The sequence below is a fragment of the Schistocerca serialis genome, chromosome 10 (genome assembly GCF_023864345.2).
Source record: "Schistocerca serialis cubense isolate TAMUIC-IGC-003099 chromosome 10, iqSchSeri2.2, whole genome shotgun sequence".
In the NCBI taxonomy this organism is placed as follows: Eukaryota; Metazoa; Arthropoda; class Insecta; order Orthoptera; family Acrididae; genus Schistocerca; species Schistocerca serialis.
In genome coordinates, this window is record NC_064647.1 from 238,692,863 (window position 1) to 238,712,023 (window position 19,161).

General features: G+C 38.0%; 1 protein-coding gene across 2 annotated transcripts in view; it reads left to right on the forward strand.

Moving 5' to 3' along the window:
* LOC126425316 (uncharacterized) overlaps nucleotides 1-19,161 on the forward strand; it is a 211,491-nt gene that overhangs the window by 65,388 nt on the left and 126,942 nt on the right. For both annotated transcript variants that reach the window (XM_050088296.1, XM_050088297.1), the window contains exon 5: nucleotides 18,489-18,611. In XM_050088296.1, the coding sequence (XP_049944253.1) occupies nucleotides 18,489-18,611 (123 nt within the window). The remainder of the gene's footprint in view (nucleotides 1-18,488; nucleotides 18,612-19,161) is intronic.

A 19,161-nucleotide genomic window follows, 5' to 3' on the forward strand; every position in this document is an offset into this window, starting at 1 on the left:
GCAGAGGATGGAAAGAATAAGTTGGATGGACAGAGTAAAAAATGAAGAGGTACTGGGAAGAGTGGGAGAGAAAAGACAGTTACTACATGTAATAAAGAGAAGAAAAAGAAATTGGATTGGGCTTATATTAAGAAAGAATGACGGACTGATAAAAACAGTTTTAGAAGGTTATGTAGAAGGGAAAAGGAAGTGAGGAAGGAAGAGATTCCAGATACTGGATGACATGATGGACGGTACAACATACAGCAGCCTTAAGAAGGAAGCAATGGATCGCAGAAAATGGAGAGTTTAAGAATCTGCTAATATAGCAGATAACATGATGATGATGATGATGATGATGATGATGATGATGACCCCACTCATAGTTATAATTGGTGGAGACTTCAATCTACCCTCGATTTTTTGGCAAAAATACATGTTCAAAGCCAGTGGTAGACAGAAAACATCTTCCGAAATTGTACTAAATGCTTTCTCTGAGAATTACTTTGAACAGTTAGTTCATGAGCCCACATGAATTGTAAATGGTTGCGAAAATACACTAGACCTCTTAGCCACAAATAATCCTGATCTAATAGAGAGCATCATGACGGATACAGGGATTAGTGAACACAAGGTCATTGTAGCGAGACTCAAAACCATATCAACCAAAACCACAAAAAATAATCGCAAAATATATCTATTTAAAACAGCAGATAAAAATTCGCTTGATGCTCTCCTAAGAGAGTGTCTCCATTCCTTCCAAGCTAATTCTGTAAGTGTGGCTCAAATTATGTAAGTATGGCTCAAAATCAAAAATACAGTATCGACAGCAATAGATAGATTCATACCACATAAGTTATCAGAAGAACGCGAAATCCCCAAGACTGGCTAAGTTTCACGGAAGCTCGAAATTTAGTGCAGACGTCACAGTGAGTTGCTCTTAATAGTTTCCACAATGAAATATTGTCTCAAAATATGGTAGAAAACCCAAAGAGATTCTGGTCGTATGTAAAGTACACCAGTGGCAAAAAACAGTCAATACCGCCACTGCACGATAGCGATGGAAATGTTACCGATGATGGTGCCACTAAAGCAGAGTTACTAAATACAATTTTCCGTAATTCCTTCATGAAAGAAGATGAAGTAAATATTCCAGAATTTGAAACCAGAACAGCTGTTAACATGAGTGACATGAAAGTAGATATCTTAGGTGTTGCGAAAAAACTCGAATCACTTAAGAAAAGTAAGTCTTCTGGTCCAGATGGTATACCAATCAGGTTCCTCTCAGAGTATGCAGACACAATAGTGCCTTTCGTAGCAATCATATACAACCGCTCACTTGACGAAAGGTCTGTTCCTAAAGACTGGAAAGTAGCAAAGGTCACGTCAATATTCGAGAAAGGAAATAGGAGTAACCCATTGAATTACAGATCCATATCACTGACCTCAATTTGCAGTAGGATTCTGGAGCATATACTGTACTCGAACATTGTGAATCACCTTGAAGAAAATGTCTTATTGACACATACCAATACGGATTCAGAAAATATTGTTCTTGTGCAATACAGCTAGCTCTTTATTCCCATGAAGTAATGAGTGCTGCCGACAAGGGATATCAGATCGATTCCATATTAATCAGACTATTAATCAAATTGCGTGCATACGGAGTATCGTCTCAGTTGCGTGACCGGATTTGTGATTTCCTCTCAGAGAGGTCACAGTTCTTAGTGATAGACGGTAAATCATCGAGTAGAACAGAAGGGATATATGGCATTCCGCAAGGTAGTGTCATAGGCCCTCTGCTGCTCCTGATTTATGTAAATGATCTTGGTGATAATCTGAGCAGCCTCCTTACATTGTTTGCAGATGATGCTGTAATTTATCGTCTTGTAAAATCATCAGACTATCAATTTCAATAACAAAATGATCTAGAGAGAATTTCTGTATGGTGCGAAAAATGGCAATTAGCATTAAACAAAGAAAAGTGCGAGGTCATCCACATGGGTACGAAAAGAAATCCGATAAATTTTGGGTATATGGTAAATCGCACAAATCTAAGGGCTGTCAATTCGACTGAATACCTAGGAATTACAGTTATGAGCAACTTAAATTGGAATGACCACATAGATAATATTGTGGGGAGGGCGAAACAAAGATTGTGCTTTGTTGGCAGAACATTTAGAAGATGCGACAAACCCACTAAAGAGACAGCCTACATTACGCTTGTCTGTCCTCTGCTGGAATACTGCTGCGCAGTATGGGATCCTTACCAGGTAGAATCGACAGAGGACATCGAAAAAGTGCAAAGAAGGGCAGCTCGTTTCATGTTATCATGCAACAGGGGTGAGAGTGTCACTGATATGATACGCGAGTTGGGGTGGCAGTCACAGAAACAAAGGCGGTTTTCTTTGCGGCGAGATCTATTTATGAAATTTCAATCACCAACTTTCTCTTCCAAATGCGTAAATATTTTGTTGACACCCACCTACGTAGGGAGAAATGATCATCATAATAAAATAAGAGAAATCAGAGCTCGAACGGAAAGATTTAGGTGTTCCTTTTTCCCACGCGCCATTTGAGAGTGGAATGGTAGAGAGAAGTAGTATGAAAATGGTTCAATGAACCCCCCTGCCAGACACTCAAGTGTGAATTGCAGAGTAACCATGTAGATGTAGATGTAGATAGAAAGAATTGAGTGGTGGGGGGACCACAAGTTATTGCATTATATCAGAAAAGGTTTCAAATAAGGTGTGCAGGCCCAGATTCACAAGTAGCAATTGTATTGTGAAGTGGAAACATAATTTGTACTTAAAATCCGGCCGGCCACTGTGGCCGAGCAGTTCTAGGCACTTCAGTCCGGAACTGCACTGCTGCCACGGTTGCAGGTTCCAATCCTGCCTCGGGCATGGATGTGTGTGTTGTCCTTAGGTTAGTTAGGTTTAAGTAATTCTAAGTCTAGGGGACTGATGACCTCAGATGTTAAGTCCCATAGTGCTTAGAGCCATTTGAACCTTTCTCTCTCTATTTTTTTAACTTAAAATGCAGTCATTACTCTTGTGGACCTACAAAAGTAACTGATAGCAGTCACAGTCCTCCAAAGCATTGTGATTCGGCTGACATATTTCCTAATATATCACAGGAATGACTAGTGATTAAATGTTCAATTGTAAGGTCCTTCAGCTTAGTCTTCAATGCTACACTGTTACCAAGAAGCCACCAAGTACAAGAATGACTATGCACCATTAGTTAGTGCTTGCTATGTTATGCAACAATGACTTGTGTTGTCACTCATGTATAGGGGAAAAAAATTGCCATGACTAATAATTTGTGTGAGAGAATACAGTCTGTGTTTTAAGTTATTCATAACTAGCTACAATGTAATGAAAAAAATAAATTTTATATTGTGGTTTACAAGATGCAGATGTGTCCTTACTACTTCCATTTTTCCCCCTTCAGTAATGCCAGATTAACCTTGCTGCTGTGTAGGCATTTAATTGTGCTGTTGGGCATCAGACTAAGAGTGGCGAGCACCAAGCTGGTATAAATTACTCTTGTAGTAACTCTTACTTCTTTAGTCTGGCCTACTTTTGTAAATTACTTCTGTAGTCATACACTCTTTTAGTAACTGTTGGAGAGCTCAATTTCTATTTACTTCTTTAGTTGTAACTAAAGTCTTAACACTTTTTACTGAAGGAGTAAGCCATTTCTGCACCCTGCTGGCGCATGCATTACATTCTCTCTCAGAAAATACTGATTGTCGGCAGACATTATTGCATAACCTTCTGTGTAGTTTATGTTCATCACTATAATTTTAAAAGCTAGAAAGGATTATTAAATTGAATTATTAAAATTGGGAAATGTAAATGCTATTTTACTAATTAATGATAAGACCTGTGTATTATGAAACACAAACATGCTATTAATGGACGAATCTAACCCCGCCATCTACAGCTACCAACGACCATTTTTTGTTGGTGACATGTATTAATTTAAGCACCAGTCTGGGATACGAGCTAGTAGCAACATGGAGGTAGCCAAGAAACGTTCAAAAAACATATCAGAAAATGAAAAAGAGTGGTTTGCTGAAATAATGAAAAAGTACGTAACTACTATTGAATCTAAAATGCACAATGTCAACGTGCTAAAAAGGAAGAAGGATGCTTGGGACCAAATACACGTTGAATACAACGCAGAAGCTCTTACACAAAGGTAACAAGAGCAGCTTTTTAGTAATTTGGAAGGACATGAAAGCGAAAGCAAAGAAAATGAAAGCTAAATGTTATCGAGAACAATTTCAAACTGATGATGGAGTAGGTGAGGTGAGACAAAGATGACAATAGAAGCCAAATGGTTGTTCGTATGATCCAAGTTTTCGAGGGGATAGCTGGAGTTAACAACATTGACACATCTCAAGATAATGTGATATTTTCAAGCAACTTCGATGATGATAACTACTCTGAAGGTAGCAATGAAAGTGCGGAAGGTGGAACTTTACCCCATAGCTACGAACCTCAGCCTGCAGTCTCTGGTGGGAGCTTATCAGAAGATGTGCCCAGCAAAAGAGGAAGAGAATATGCAGTTGTAGTAAAGAACCAAGAGTTGTTGAAAAAAACAGTCAAGCTTCATTCCTTAAAAATGTGTTTAATATGAGGAGAATACAATGCAAAAATGTTATTAATAGAAAGACAAAGAGAAATCATGGAAGAAGAGCATAACCTTAAAATGGAAATTATGAGTAAGTTCAAGAACGTAATGGAGCAAACTTCAGGTTTCAGTGCTTCAGCCAGTGTGCTCGACAAATGTGGGTTTTTGTGAATAAATAAGGAAATATTTATATGTATAAAAAATCTTCTGTTTCCTTGATACTTTTTCAAGTGGTTAATATGTACTTGTTTCTTGTATGGTATAATATTTGTGTTTATTATTTCAGCCTCGGTACTAATATTTGTTATTACCACATTCTAATATTTATCTGAATTTTCAATATTATAAAATAAGTCTTTTTTTTTTAGAAATAATTTAAACATTTTATGACTTTGTATACTCAATTAAGAAATAAAACGAGACTGTTAATCCCCTAGCAAAAAAAAAGAAGAAAGAAAGAAAGAAACTATAAAGTTACAGATAAATAAAATGAGTCACTTTTCACTGCAGTAGTGACAATCCGGTGGCTTATTTATTCATTTAAGAAGGAAAAGTCTTAACACTTAAGTTCTGATTTTAGTAGCAAATTAGGTACAATTTTAATTAAAGTAATTAAATATAATAGACCTTCTGACGGCTTGGCATGCTGCTGGCTGAAATGCATATTGTTTGATGTTATTCACCTCCACAGCATCAGGGTGCAACACATCTCCAACTTATATTCCAAAGTTGTGTAGAACTGCAGCAGCCACCATAACATTCCCACACTTGTTTTGGTTTAAATCACATTGTTTTAATGAGAACTTGGAAACATTTCTTTCAAACCCTGAATGCTCGCTCTATTACACATCTGGTAGCAGTATGGGCTCTATTGTAGTGCAGTTTGGAACACAGGTGTTATAAGATGTTTGGAGAGAGCATATCCACCATATCCAACAAACCACCAATCATATTGTCCATTTTCGAATTCTGCAGCAACTCCACTATTGTCCCAAATGCGTGCATCATGCGTGGAACCCGGCTAACGGCTTATCACGTTCAAAATCTTCATATTGGCATCGTAGATGATTTGTGTATTAATAGAAAAGAAATTATAACGATTTCTGTACAGTTCTGCCTGTGCTCCAGAAGGACAAAGTATGGGTTGGGTGTATGTACACAATCTGTGGCCCTTATGACTTTTGGGAATCCACCTGTTCGATAGAATTCCTTTTTGTTCTTTGATATATTTTCTTTGCTCTGTGGCATGGACACATACAGTGGCAATTACACTGTTTATCACACTGTTAAAAGCTCTTCCAGCAGTAGTACGATTGTTATTAATGAGATCTCCTGCTACGATTTGATAAGAACCTGTGTGAAAGATTTGCAGTCCACAAAGAAGTTACAGCCTAGGAGACAAAGCAAGGTTCCTGTCAGAATTATGCTGCAGTAACAGCTCCACCATGCCGAGCAGCGACTCAAAAGATTCCTTACAAAACCCAAATTGCTCTTTGAAATCACCGTCACTATCACAAATGGGTCTCTTCTTTCCATTACAACCCTCATTCTTGGGATGTTCACTTCTTCCTCCATCTCCATATATTCTTTGTCGTCCAGATAATCCATAGAATTCAACACTTAAAACACAGATCTCAAAGATCATACCTTACTCTCTTACTGTACTCCTATTACTGCCTAGGAGTAAATCTTACTAACATAGTTGCATACTCTTCAGTAGTGCTCTCCACCAGTAATGGAGTAAATAAATTTACTTTGGAAGTTTCTTGTCTCTTAGTAACTTACTACTTTAGTTTCACTTATTCCTGGTTAGTGGTCGGCATCCTAAGTTTAGCTTTTTTTGACTGAGTTAAAAGATAGTAAAATACAGAGCACATCGGACCAGTCGAAAGACTAATGGCTTGAGAGGAAACAATCCATGATATTATAGGATGAAGGTTAATTGTGAAATTCATGGTAATTAGAGCCAGCTGCACTAGCTTCATAATTTTGTAAGGAGAAAAAAATTACAGCTGCTTCAATATGATGTGGTATATGAAAATTTAAAGTGCCAGTAAAATTGCAGCAATATATTTGGGTAGCTTTAAGGAATATAATAAGCGTGTCTCAACTTGAAACTTTTAACGTACCACATCCACCAAGATTAGTCCAGGTGAAGATAAAACTGACACTCAGTTAAATGGTGACACCAACTTAAATAATAAAATATTTGGTGCAGTTATCAGTATGGTATGCCGAAGCAATCCAGACCATTAAATGTTGGAAGCATTGAGACTGTGGGTCTTGTGGTCATTCTAAAAGCTTGACATTTCTGCTCAAGGACAGCAGCTTTATACATCATATTCAGGATTCACACTATGCTATAACAGTCCTGGAAATCTTGAGTGCCATTGAGGCAGAAAACCTTCTTGGGTAGGGGGTAATTGAGTTCAGGCGTTGAGGTGGAAAAAGCAAATATGTTGTCTTTGCTTGGGTAAAATCATGTAATGGGTTTACTAGTCATGAAAATAACACCGAGCTAAGTAACAGCTGCTGCAAGGTACATTGGGACTGGAATCCTGATGACAATTTATGTCTGTGTATACTCAGTAGCATAGCAGAAGACTTTTAACAAAAATGGGAGCAATCAAATGACACAAAAGAAAGGATTATGCATTAATTTATTTCCCTCCAGTTTCTCAGTTTCTCGAAGCCTTCCCTCGTTAATCTTGTTGTTATTGTTGTAGTTGGTGTTGCTTTTAATCAGAAAACTGGTTTGATGTAGCTCCTTGGTAGTCTATCCTGTGCAAGCCTCTTCCTCTCTGTATAATTACCAGTCCAGACATCTTATTTGAATATGCTTACTGCATTCAGGCCTTGATCTCCCTCTACAATTTTTACACCACCCCCCTCCCCTCGCCCCATTTCTTTGTTCACCACTTCAATTCAGTATCTCTTCATTAGTTAATCTTCCCATCTAATCTAAAGTATTCATGTATTCTATTCTTGTTTGAACTGCGTATCATTCACACTTCATTTCCACATAATGCTATTCATCAGACAAATGCCTCCAGAAAAGACTTCGCGACACGTAAATTGATGTTAGATTTTAACAGATTTCTCTTTCCTGAAATGCTTTTCTCACTACTGCCAGTCTGCCTCTTATTTGTTCTTTATTTTGACCATCATAAGTTATTTTGCTGCCGAATTAGCAGAGCTCACCTACTACTCTTATTGTCTCATTTCCTAATGTAATTCTCTCAGCATTGCCAGATTTAATTTGACTATTTTCTGACACTCTTGTTCTACTTCTGCTAATGTCCGTCGTATGATTTCTGTTCAATAGACCATCCATTCCATTCATCTGCACTTTCAGTCCTGTGTCGTCTCTTTACAGAATAATGACACCATTAGCGAACCGTAAAGTTTTTGTTTCTTCTACCTGAACTCTTAATTCCATTTATAAGTTTTATCTCGATTTCCTTCACAGCTTACTCAGTGTACAGATTGAATAACATAGGAGATAGGCTACAACCCTGTCTCACCACCTTCTCAACCAATGCTTTCCTTTGATTTACTTCAACTCTTTATAAATGCAGTCTGATTTCTGTACAAGTTGAAAATAAATTTTCCTTCCCTGTACTGTATCCCTCCTGCCTTCAGAATTTTAAAGAGTGATGTCCAGTCAGCATTGTTAAAAGTTTTCATTAAACCTACAATTGTTAAAAATATAGCTTTCCCTTTTTCCAATGTATCTTCTGAGGTAAAAAATAGTCAGTGCTGTGTTGTGTGTTGCTACATTTCTCCGGAACCCAAACTTTGTTCCTCAAGGTTGGTTTTTACCAATCTCTCCATTTCTCTGAAAGTAATTCATGTCGATATTTTGCAGCAGTGGCTTATTAAACAGATGATACAGTAGTTGTTGCACCTGTCAGCACTTGCCTTCTTTGGAAGTGGGAGTATTACATTCTTCTTGAAGTCTGCCTGTCTTACGTACCTTGCACACACCAGGCGGGATAATTTTGTCGTGGCTGTTTCTCCTGAGGAGCTCATTAATTCTGGGAAAATTTTACCTACTCCAGTGGCATTGTCTTTTGGAGCTATATGGAATACTTCTTTCAGTGTCGTATCTCCCATCTCATCTTTATATATTTCCTGTTCCATTTCTATAAAATTGTTATCAAGTTTGTTTTCCTTCTGTAGACCTATATTTTCCTTCTACTTTTCAGTTTTACTTTCTTTCCTTAGTACTGGCCTGCCATCTGTGCTCTTGATGCTCATCCAGGTACTTTTGTTTCTTCCAGAGGTCTCTCTAATTTTCCTGTGGGTGACCTGTATATCCCCACAGGTATGCATGTTGCTACAGCATTGTATTTGTTCTCTAGCCATTCTTTCTCAGCCATTTTGTACTTTCTGTCAATCTCATTTTTTAGACCTTTGTATTCCCTTTTATATTTTGTCCTTTTGTCAGTTCAATATCTCCTGTGTTATCCAAGTATTTCTACTTGACCTCTCTAAGCTTGTGCTACCTTAACTTCATTTCTCAGAGCTACCCATTCGTCTTTTATTGCATTCCTTTCCTCTGTTTCAGCCAGTTGTTGATCAGAATTCACATCTACCACTGTAAATGGTTGCAGGTTTCGAAATCTCTGCTTGAACCACTAGATAATCAATTTGAAACATTCCTGTATCTCAAGGTCTCTGTTATGTAAACCACCTTCTTCCATGATTTTTAAACCAAATATTAGCAATGATTAAATTACGCTGTGTGTAGAATTCTACTATATGGTTCACCTCTCATTTCTCTCTCCCAGTCCATGATCCCATAGTATTTTTCTCCTCTTCCTTTTCCTACTCACTACAAAATTTCATGCCATGAAGGGTTTCCGTGTGGTCTGAGGCACCTTGCCATGGTTTGTGCAGCTCCGCAGCCCCTCCCCCCCGTCAGAGGTTCAAGTCCTCCCTCGGGCATGGGTGTGTGTTGTCCATAGTGTAAGTTAGTTTAAGTAATGTGTAAGCTGAGGGACCGATGACCTCAGCAATTTGGTCCCATAGAACTTACCACGAATTTCCAATTTTCCAAATTTCAGTACCCCATTACAATTAAATTTTCATCTCCTTTACCTATCTGAATAATTTCCAAAGTCTCGTCATCCGTTTTTCCAGTCTCTCCATCATTTGTGGAGGTAGTTGGCATATAAACTTATAAGACTGTGCTGGGGGTTGGCTTCGTGTCTATCTTGGGTACAATAATTCATTCACTGTGCTGTATACAGTAACTAACTTCCTGCATTTTATTTTGTTATTCATTGTTAGATCTGCTCCTGCAGACCTCAATCGAGTTTGTATATTCCCACTATATCTATTGATTTAATTTCCCTTCCTCCTCCTAAGTCCCTGTCCGGAGGTCCAAATAGAGAGCAGTTTTACCTCTGGGATAGTTTACTTAAGAGGTTGCTGTCATTATTAAGCCATACAAAAGAGCTGCATACACTCAGAGAAAAAAAAAAGTGTCTGTAGTTTCCCTTTGCTTTTCATCTGTTTGTAGTGCCAACACACTAAGGCCATGTTGGCTTTGTTACAAAGGCCAGATCATTGAATCATCCACACTGTTGCCTCTCCAACTATGAGGTACTACCCAAAATATCCAAGAATTTTATTGTAAAAAATCGGGAAACTATAATTATGCCCTAATGTCATCTGTTATCGTCAAAGTAGTCCCTCAGGTGTGTATGTTACAATCCCAGCTTTTTTGTGTAAATCAGCAATCAATTATGACACGAGTGTGTGTGCAACGTCAGTGATCTATAGATTGTGTTGAGTGTTGAGTTCTAAATGTCTGAGAATGCTGGATGTGTAGAGACAAGGGACTATGGCGGTGTCTGCTCATATTCTGGTCAAGCTTACTCCTATTTCAGAAAGGGATTTTATGCTTTCATGTCTTCTTAATCTTTTATTATGTTGCTTGCTTTGTTTTCATGATACATTGAAAAGCTGACAAGGGCCTTGTATTTTTTCCTACTAGTGTTCTCCTACAAGTGAGACGAAGTATCTGAAAGCAAAAGTGTTTGCGCTTTACAGAGAAAAAAAACCTACACTGTGTGTAAATAATAACGTAAATAGATAAATTATTTGAACAGTGAGAAAATGAGGGCCATTGGATTAGAAAAATAATTTTTGTTGTTATTTGACACTTGGAATTAAAACAATAGGAAAGATAAAGCAAAAATGCACTTTTTACTCATTGTCTGATGTGTTTGCAAATATATATTTTCTTGAGCAAATAAGTGTACACAATGTTTGGCTGACACTTTCCCTGTTCTTTCAGTTCTCAGGAGTGTGAAAAATTTACCGCATGACCTTTGACAAGGACTTCAACTACGAATTCTGTGTTGGTCATTAAGAAACCCTGTTGTCATTACTTGTTTTCATTCTGTTACTGTATTTCGATTTTTCCGTAAAAGGGATAGTCCCTCGTAATCTCACTTTCACCATTCAGATGGCAAACTGCACATCAGACAGCTCTCATAACACCAGTGATTTTGGTACCGGCGAGTAAATGAAGAAGACTACTCAAAACAGACAAGATCAGTACGGGAATGAAACATCAAAGGACTTGCAGTAGACACGCGGACTCGAGTAGTCATTGGAGACAAGGAAGTCAATCATGTAAAAGGGGCTTAAGTTATCGTACAGTTACTTTTGTTAGTGAAATGAACACTCGTGTTTTCACAAAACATTTAAGACACTAGCATGCTCCCCATACATCAGCAACAGTTAGAAATTTGTGGTCAAAGAATGTAAAATGGATTCTTTTGACTGATCTGGTCCGTGTCTTGGTGAAAACCTTATTTGATGCCTTTATGATGAACAGTATTGCTATTTGTGTGTCAGACATTTTCTTCAAAGACTTAATTAGAGCACATTTTGAAGAATGTGAGCAGGCCACCTTCATTGTGTCAGAATCTCGAGGAAAATATTAACCCTGTAACTATTGCTTAAAGGAAGATATCCCTTGTATTTAACAGCATACCCATGCAGGGTTACTTTGACCACACTTTACAGGTGCCATTTGCAATCAGCTGTTAGATATCCAGAGAAAGAACTTGATGTTAGCACTCAGAGTGCCAGTCACTTATTTAAATCCACCTACCCTGTGCCAGCCTCTTATCCCAGTCTCCTTGCCCTACTGCTGGGCGTTTTCCCAGTACTTCCGACTTTCAGGTCCAAGCTAATTTGCAGACCTGAAACTATTTTCTATAGTTTGAAAAAAAAAAAAAGTTTATTAACTTCTGTTTAAGAAAATGTTAGATATATTTTTGTTCTCACGAATCTGTCATCAACACCTGGTAAGAAGAAAGATGCCATTTTCAGGATTAAAAAAAAATTATTGCACCGTTTCCTTCACATCACATTAATAAAATGATGATTTAATTTTTATATACACAGAAACTGAAAAGTAGATAAAGGAGAATGCCAGGTAGTCTTGCTTTGTGCGGTAGAGCTGGGAGCGTGGTTGCGTGGAAAACCCCACTTTACATACACAGCACCGAAAAGACATATCTTTTCACTTGGCTGTGCCATCTTCTTTCATGCCCCTTTCTGAGCACACACTGATAGTTTTCTGTGCTTTCTTTTTTCCTGGTGGTATTGGTATTTCCTCCAGGAAAAGATTTCCAGTTAGTCGTGAAATACTAGCATAACTTGGGGAAGGTTGGGGATCAGTACTGCATGCCATGTGAAGGTCTTTATAAACAGCAATAATAAACTGGCTGGCACTAATATTCTTTTTTCATGACCCGTATATACAGTATACAGGCTTTGGGAATAGCCTTGAGAAATACGAAAGTGACAAGTTTTCTCCACCACTTCACAGAGCAATGGTCAAAAATTCTGTATGATATTATCTGGTCGCTTAGATCAACACCAAACTTGTTCTTATTCTAATCAAGGTTGGCTGCTAGTTTCATTTCCCACCCCCCACCCCCACCCCTCTCCTGTCAATATAGGAAATCGTGTCTCCCCTGTGCCTTGTGCTTATTATGGAAACACCTCTTTTTGTCTTAACATAATAAGGATTCAATGTCTTCCTCAGGTGGAAAATCATTTGATTCTGCTGAAGTGATGTAGCATGCAGATCAGATGGCATTCCGCTTCTGTTCTTGGTGATAGTGCCAATGAGACCAATGCTTTTTGCTCCAAAAGCTGTTGCTAGTGAAACACTGGTGTAGAACTGGTCAGTGAACATTGTGACCCTTACCTGCTAAATTGTCAAGCAGTCATAGGACAACATTGGTTACTGCGTTGTTCTGCCCACAGAATACTGCAGAATTCCAAATGTTCCCTTACTGTGCCTCTGAAAGCATGTATAACTTTATCCCATATTGATGTGTTCTCTGTGGCATATTTTGTTGAAACTAAGGCGTTGCTGAAATGGACATACCTCTAAATCAATTTTGATTTTACACTTTGGTTGGTATCCAGTTTTGCACCGCTGAAATGTCTTCTCATACACAGACCGTAATTTAAATAATGGATCAGACCCTGTCTCACCTTTAGCTTTCATCTGCCTATTGCCATTTAGGTGGAAGTTTGAAAGTATTAGCACAAACCTGTTTCTGCTCATAATGTTTTGACAAAAACTGCAATACACCGCTGTATTTGTGCTCCAGTGATTTACAGTTGTATAGAGTTAACAGGGTAGTGGGGCAACATTTCCATTTAAGCTGCTGCGATATCTTAAGGTCTTAATTGTGCTATAGCAGTTAACGTGACAAAGGATCATTACATTAGGACATTTGGATCATTTCTTGATCAACAGTTGGTTGTGAATGTGTCCTGTATTGTTTAATGCCCACAAAACGTGATAGTTTGTGTGCGTGAGAGTAACGCAGATTGCCTACCAAGTCAGGTCATTGTTCAGTGACACTTGACGCCAGAATTAGTAATTGATTAATACGAGGTGTGATTCGAAAGTTTTAAGAATGGATCCGCTACTGCTTACTGGTTTGGTGGGCAGGTACACGGAGGGTGGGGAGTGAGTCATTGCCTTGTCCTTGAATGCCCTCTGACAGGAAACTGCATTCCCTTTATTCAGTTGATTGTGGCAGCTGGTTGAGTGCCCGTCTGTTAGAGCTTGTTGCCGGATTCTGTCTGCGTGAAAATGGACGTAGAAATGGAGCAACAAGTTTGTGTAAAATTTTGTTTTAAAACCGGGAGACTTCTGAGACTTACGGACTATTAAAAACATCTTTTTGAGATCATTGTAGGAGCCAGTCAGATGTTTTTGTCTGGTTTAACAGATTTAAAAATGATCACAAATCATTTCAAGGTGAACCATGGTCCAGTCATCCTTCCACCTCAAAAACGAATGAAAATGTTGTGGAAGTTCGCGACAGTCCTTAACTTACAATTAGAGAGATGGCTGATGAACTTAATTTAAGTTTCTATGTAGTTCAGGCAATTTTAACTGAAGATCTGAACATACGTTGAGTGTTCGCAAAATTCATTCCAAAAGTTTTTTCAAATGACCTGAGACAATACCGATTTGAAGTGTGCCAAGAAATGATTAATCAGACTAAAAAGACCCAGATTTGTTAAATAGGGTAATTACAGGTGACAAATCATGAGTATATGGATATGATACTGAAACCAGAGTGGAAGACTCCATGTTCACCACGACCTACAAAAGCACGGCAAAGTCTGTCGAAAGTGAAGACAATGTTGGTGATTTTTTGCGATTCTACCAGTATTGTGCATCATGAATTTACCGCTGGAGGACAGACAATTAACCAGGAATGCTAAAAATGTGCCCTTGAGCGTTTGTGGGAAAAGGTGCGGAAGAAAAGGCCTGCATTGTGGAAAGACAGGATTTGGGTGCTACACCATGACAGTGCTCCAGCTCATCGCGCCTTCTCCATCGTTGAATTTTTGACCAAATTCAAAATTCTTGTGCTTCCACAACCACCATATTCCCCTGATTTGGTTCCTGCGACCTTCTACCTGTTTCCTAAACTGAAATTTTCACTGAAAGGGAACCGATTTGACTCGATTGAAGACATCCAGACGAATAGGGAGAGCGTCCTTAACACTCTTCACGGAAAAAACTTCAAGGAATGTTTCCAGAAGTGGGTGCACAGTCGGAGTAGGTTGAACACACTATTTTGAAGGAGATGCATCACAGTAGCATGTAAGTGTCACCATTATATAATTACAAGCCCATTCTTAAAACTTTCCAATCACACCTTGTATGTGCTGACCTTCAAAATAGGTACTCATGAGTAAGGACCATGAAGACGAGAAATCAGGAGGCACATAGACAGTTTTTTTTCCCTTGCTGCATTTGCGGCTGGTACAGTAAGCGGAATGGCACATGGTATCCTCCGCCGTGCACTGTATGGTAGTGTGAGGAGTGTGTATAAATGCAAAATTTCCCAAGACACTTGTCATCATTAAGCATACACATTTATTACACACCTGATATCACCCAGTGGCCTAGATTTTTGTGTTTTTCATGGCATTCTTAGTATCAGCAGGGAAATGCTTCTTCCGGAGCATAAAAAATGTGAATATTTTGCTGTTTATTTAAAAGGCTCTGACATAAAATGTGGAGGGTTACCAGCTGCATCATTGTATTGTCCTCAGCAGCTTTAAAAAATTTTGCAAAATTTTTAGCATACAAACATTTTTGCCTGTTTTTTAACATGCAACTCACCTTGAACTCCCACATGCTCCCCGACTGTAATCCACTCGCATTGCTCATACCCATCTACTCCCAGTTGCTCTTTCTCACTCATTCATTTGGCCCAACTCATTGTCATTATCTCTTTGTGTCTCTCTGTCTTCATCTCCTGTGTCAACCACAGTCTCTTTCACTCTGTCCTACTACTACAGTCTCCCCCCCCCCCCCCTTCTCTCTCTCTCTCTCTCTCTCTCTCTCTCTCTCTCTCCGTCAGTGTCTCCTTCACTCTTTTCTTAGCACTGTTCTGTCAATGTCAACAGTGTTCCACTGACACTGTGTTCTCTTTCCCTCACACTTTCATTGTTTCTGTAACACAACTGCTGTCTACTATCTATCAGTATTTATTACTTTTCTGTCTCTTTGCCACTGCCACAGTCTTCTCTCTCAGCATAAAAAAAAATTGAATATGTTTGCATGCTAAAATTTTTAAAAGTGCTGAGGAAGGTAGAATGAGTCAGCTGATACCATAATTTTCAGTCAGGCCTTTAATTAATCAGGAATTCACATTTTTGGAGCTCTGATGGGAGAATTTTTCTGGTGGTTTCCATCTTTTCACTTCTGCAGCTTTGCATGTAACTCATAAGAAAAGAAATATATTGGTCAGTAAAATTTAAACAATTTACCTATGTGAAATTTAAATATCACAAAACTATTTTTACAGACTGGATTTTACGTGCAAAAAAAAAATTTTTTTGCGTGTGCTTCAGTGCTACAACATGGGGTTCTCAGATGATAATGGAGACACTTAGCAGCATATTTCTCCATGCTGCGTCACTTTATAAGTTACACCAGATCTTTTTTGTGTGTGTGTGTGTGTGTGTGTGTGTGTGTGTGCAAGTAGTATAACTGTGAACCTTGGTATGGGGAGATGGCTCTTCTATATAAATGTCTAGAGAATATACCATTAAAATTTGAGCAGTTTAGTGTAGTTATTTCTTATTTAGATTTTGCCTCTTGCCAGATTTTATGTGTATAAGTAGGCGTACTTTGAACCTCTTTATCTTGAAAACAGATTAAGAAATCAAGAAATTTTTCAAGGTTGAGATCTTAGGAATACATTGTAAAAATTAGAGCCATTTGCTATGCATAGCTGTCATAGGAATCTCATGGTGCATTTGCCTAAGCAGGAGGAAGTGTGTAAAATTCATAATTTAACCCTGTATTATTGGATGTGACACTAAGGTGATCCTTCTGTTGGGGATACAAATGGCCCTTAGACCAAAGGCTATCCAAAACATTTGATCCTATCTTTTTATCATCAATAGAACCCGAGGTACGAGGAATAGAAAATGCCATTTGTGTGCTTGGCATTTTGGAATATATTAGATACTCGTGCTGTTGCTCGCATACCGATACTCGCTCAGCGTACAGAAAGAATAGGAATTAATACGTTCAGAAATTTACCGAATTTGATCCTTTCGTCGGCTGGTGTGTTTGCAAGCAACAAGCAGTTTCATATCACACCAAAAGAATACATTGTAATACCAGTACACTCTTTCGTGGTTTATGATAAAGTTGTGAACAATGGAACCAAGAAAAAATATATCATGAAAGAGTGGGGGTGGGGAGTGAAATATGCTCACTATTTTTATATACTTGAATTTAGCACATTTCGTGGCAGTACTCACTTTTCCGTGGATGTTTATAAGATGATATTTGACTTTTTTGTGTTGACTTCAGTCGTCTGGTGAAAATATTATTCCATAATGCTGTTTCGTGAACTGCGGAAATGTCCTGGTTCAATGCGTTTGCCTCATTTTTGGTGCTTCAAATACCATTTTTCCGAATGTGCTTCCTTCTTGGTGTTTATATAAAAAAAGTAGTAGAATAACTCATTTTTGCTGGTCACTTGCAAATTATTGTAACGGGGACCTGTACGTTGTTCCACCGTCACACACCGAGTGTTCACTGCCGACTGACTACAGTCAAAGACGACTCCAGCGTCAAAGACATTTCACACAACACACAAGCTTCCACTTGTAACCAGTCTCTTTGATATTATTCGTCATATCTACTAATGTTAATCAATATGCTGTCACTCGAACATATAAGCAAATTAACACAAAATAAGGCAAATTACAATTCATAAAAAATATTCTGACAAAAAAATATAAGAAAACATTTACAACCTCCCTCATTAGATTTGGTATGGACAAATCCGGAAGAAAATTATACATCTTGCAGATCCATCATAGGAGGGGCACTTAGTAAGCTTCAAGGAGGAAAATTTGACATAAAAAGCAGGAGATTCTTAAGTGTCTCACATGACAGAAATTGAACAGATCATACAGATGCACTGATACACATAATGGTGCACATAATTGTAATAAATGAGTCCGTAAATATGAACTAAAAGATAAGGAGTGTTCAGTAAAGGCTTTGTGACTTCAGTTATTTTAAAATGTTACATGTCATCAAAGACTAACATCTTTGTAGTTTGCACGAATGATATCTTTGGGCTTTTGCTGATTTATGTACAGTAATTTTAAGCAGCAGAAACAGTCACATCTTGTCGGTACAATTTATCACTTTTTTCTGTACTCACAGTAAATTGCAAAACTTTTTTCCCCAAAATCTTAAAATTCGAACCATTTGACTATGTTGTGAAATCAGACAAGATACAAATTTATGCACCTTAGTTCTGCATTTCATATTGTTTGGCAAAAAAAAAAAAAAAAAAAAAAAAAAAAGAAAGTTAATTTTTTTTCTCGAAACTTAACTGGGTGTGTTGTTGTTGTGGTCTTCAGTCCTGAGACTGGTTTGATGCAGCTCTCCATGCTACTCTATCCTGTGCAAGCTTCTTCATCTCCCAGTACCTACTGCAACCTACATCCTTCTGAATCTGCTTGGTGTATTCATCTCTTGGTCTCCCTCTACGATTTTTATGCTCCACGCTGCCCTCCAATGCTAAATTGGTGATCCCTTGATGCCTCAGAATATGGTGTGCAGGACATCAAATATGCCGTATTGTTTAAATTTGTTGATTTTATTGGCCATATATGTCACATGCTGATACTCTGTCATCGACAGCGTTACTGTAAAATTATCAGGAACAATTCTTTGTATGTTTCACTTATCCGCCTGATTTATGAGGATACCTGTAATTGCCCAAATGCTTATTGGATTCTTTTATGTTTCTTTAAAGGTTGGAAGCGCGAGATCGTGTTCCGAAGTGCTGGTGGTAGTTCCACAAAAGGACTAGCAGATGTCTATTATTTTACCCCATCTGGGAAGAAAGTACGTTCTACCAGGGAGATGATGGAGAATCGTAAGTAATTCTTTCATGGGTTTTTAAACTAGTGTTCCTTACTACTCACCAATCTCATCAGCATTTCTTACAAAATGTTGCTGTAACCAAGACAACAAGTGAAAAACAATAGGACGGAACAAACTCCGTAATGTTCATTGTTCTTCAGATTGCTACACTTTCAAAAATAATGTGGTGCAGACAGTAAAGCAAAAAAGTTAATAACCCACTCATCCTCCCTCTTTATGTAGAATCTCTTTGCAGCTCAAAACAATATGAAAGACATTCATGAAGCTTGGAAAGAATGCTGTAATAAAGGAAAAATTAAGTATAATGCTTGGATATGGAAAAAAAATTATTTTTAGAGGTCCACTGTCACAAAATACAGCTATTAATATCTATGCTGTATGCTGAACATGTTTCAGTATGGTTGCAGCATCCTTGGAGTATTTTAATTTTTCAAAAATAATTTATAAGGGAAAAATCTGTAGTTACTAGTTATGGCTCAAGATCAAAATATTATCGTTTGTTATGGTATGCCATTTTGTGATTTTCTTCAGATTTGTCTGGG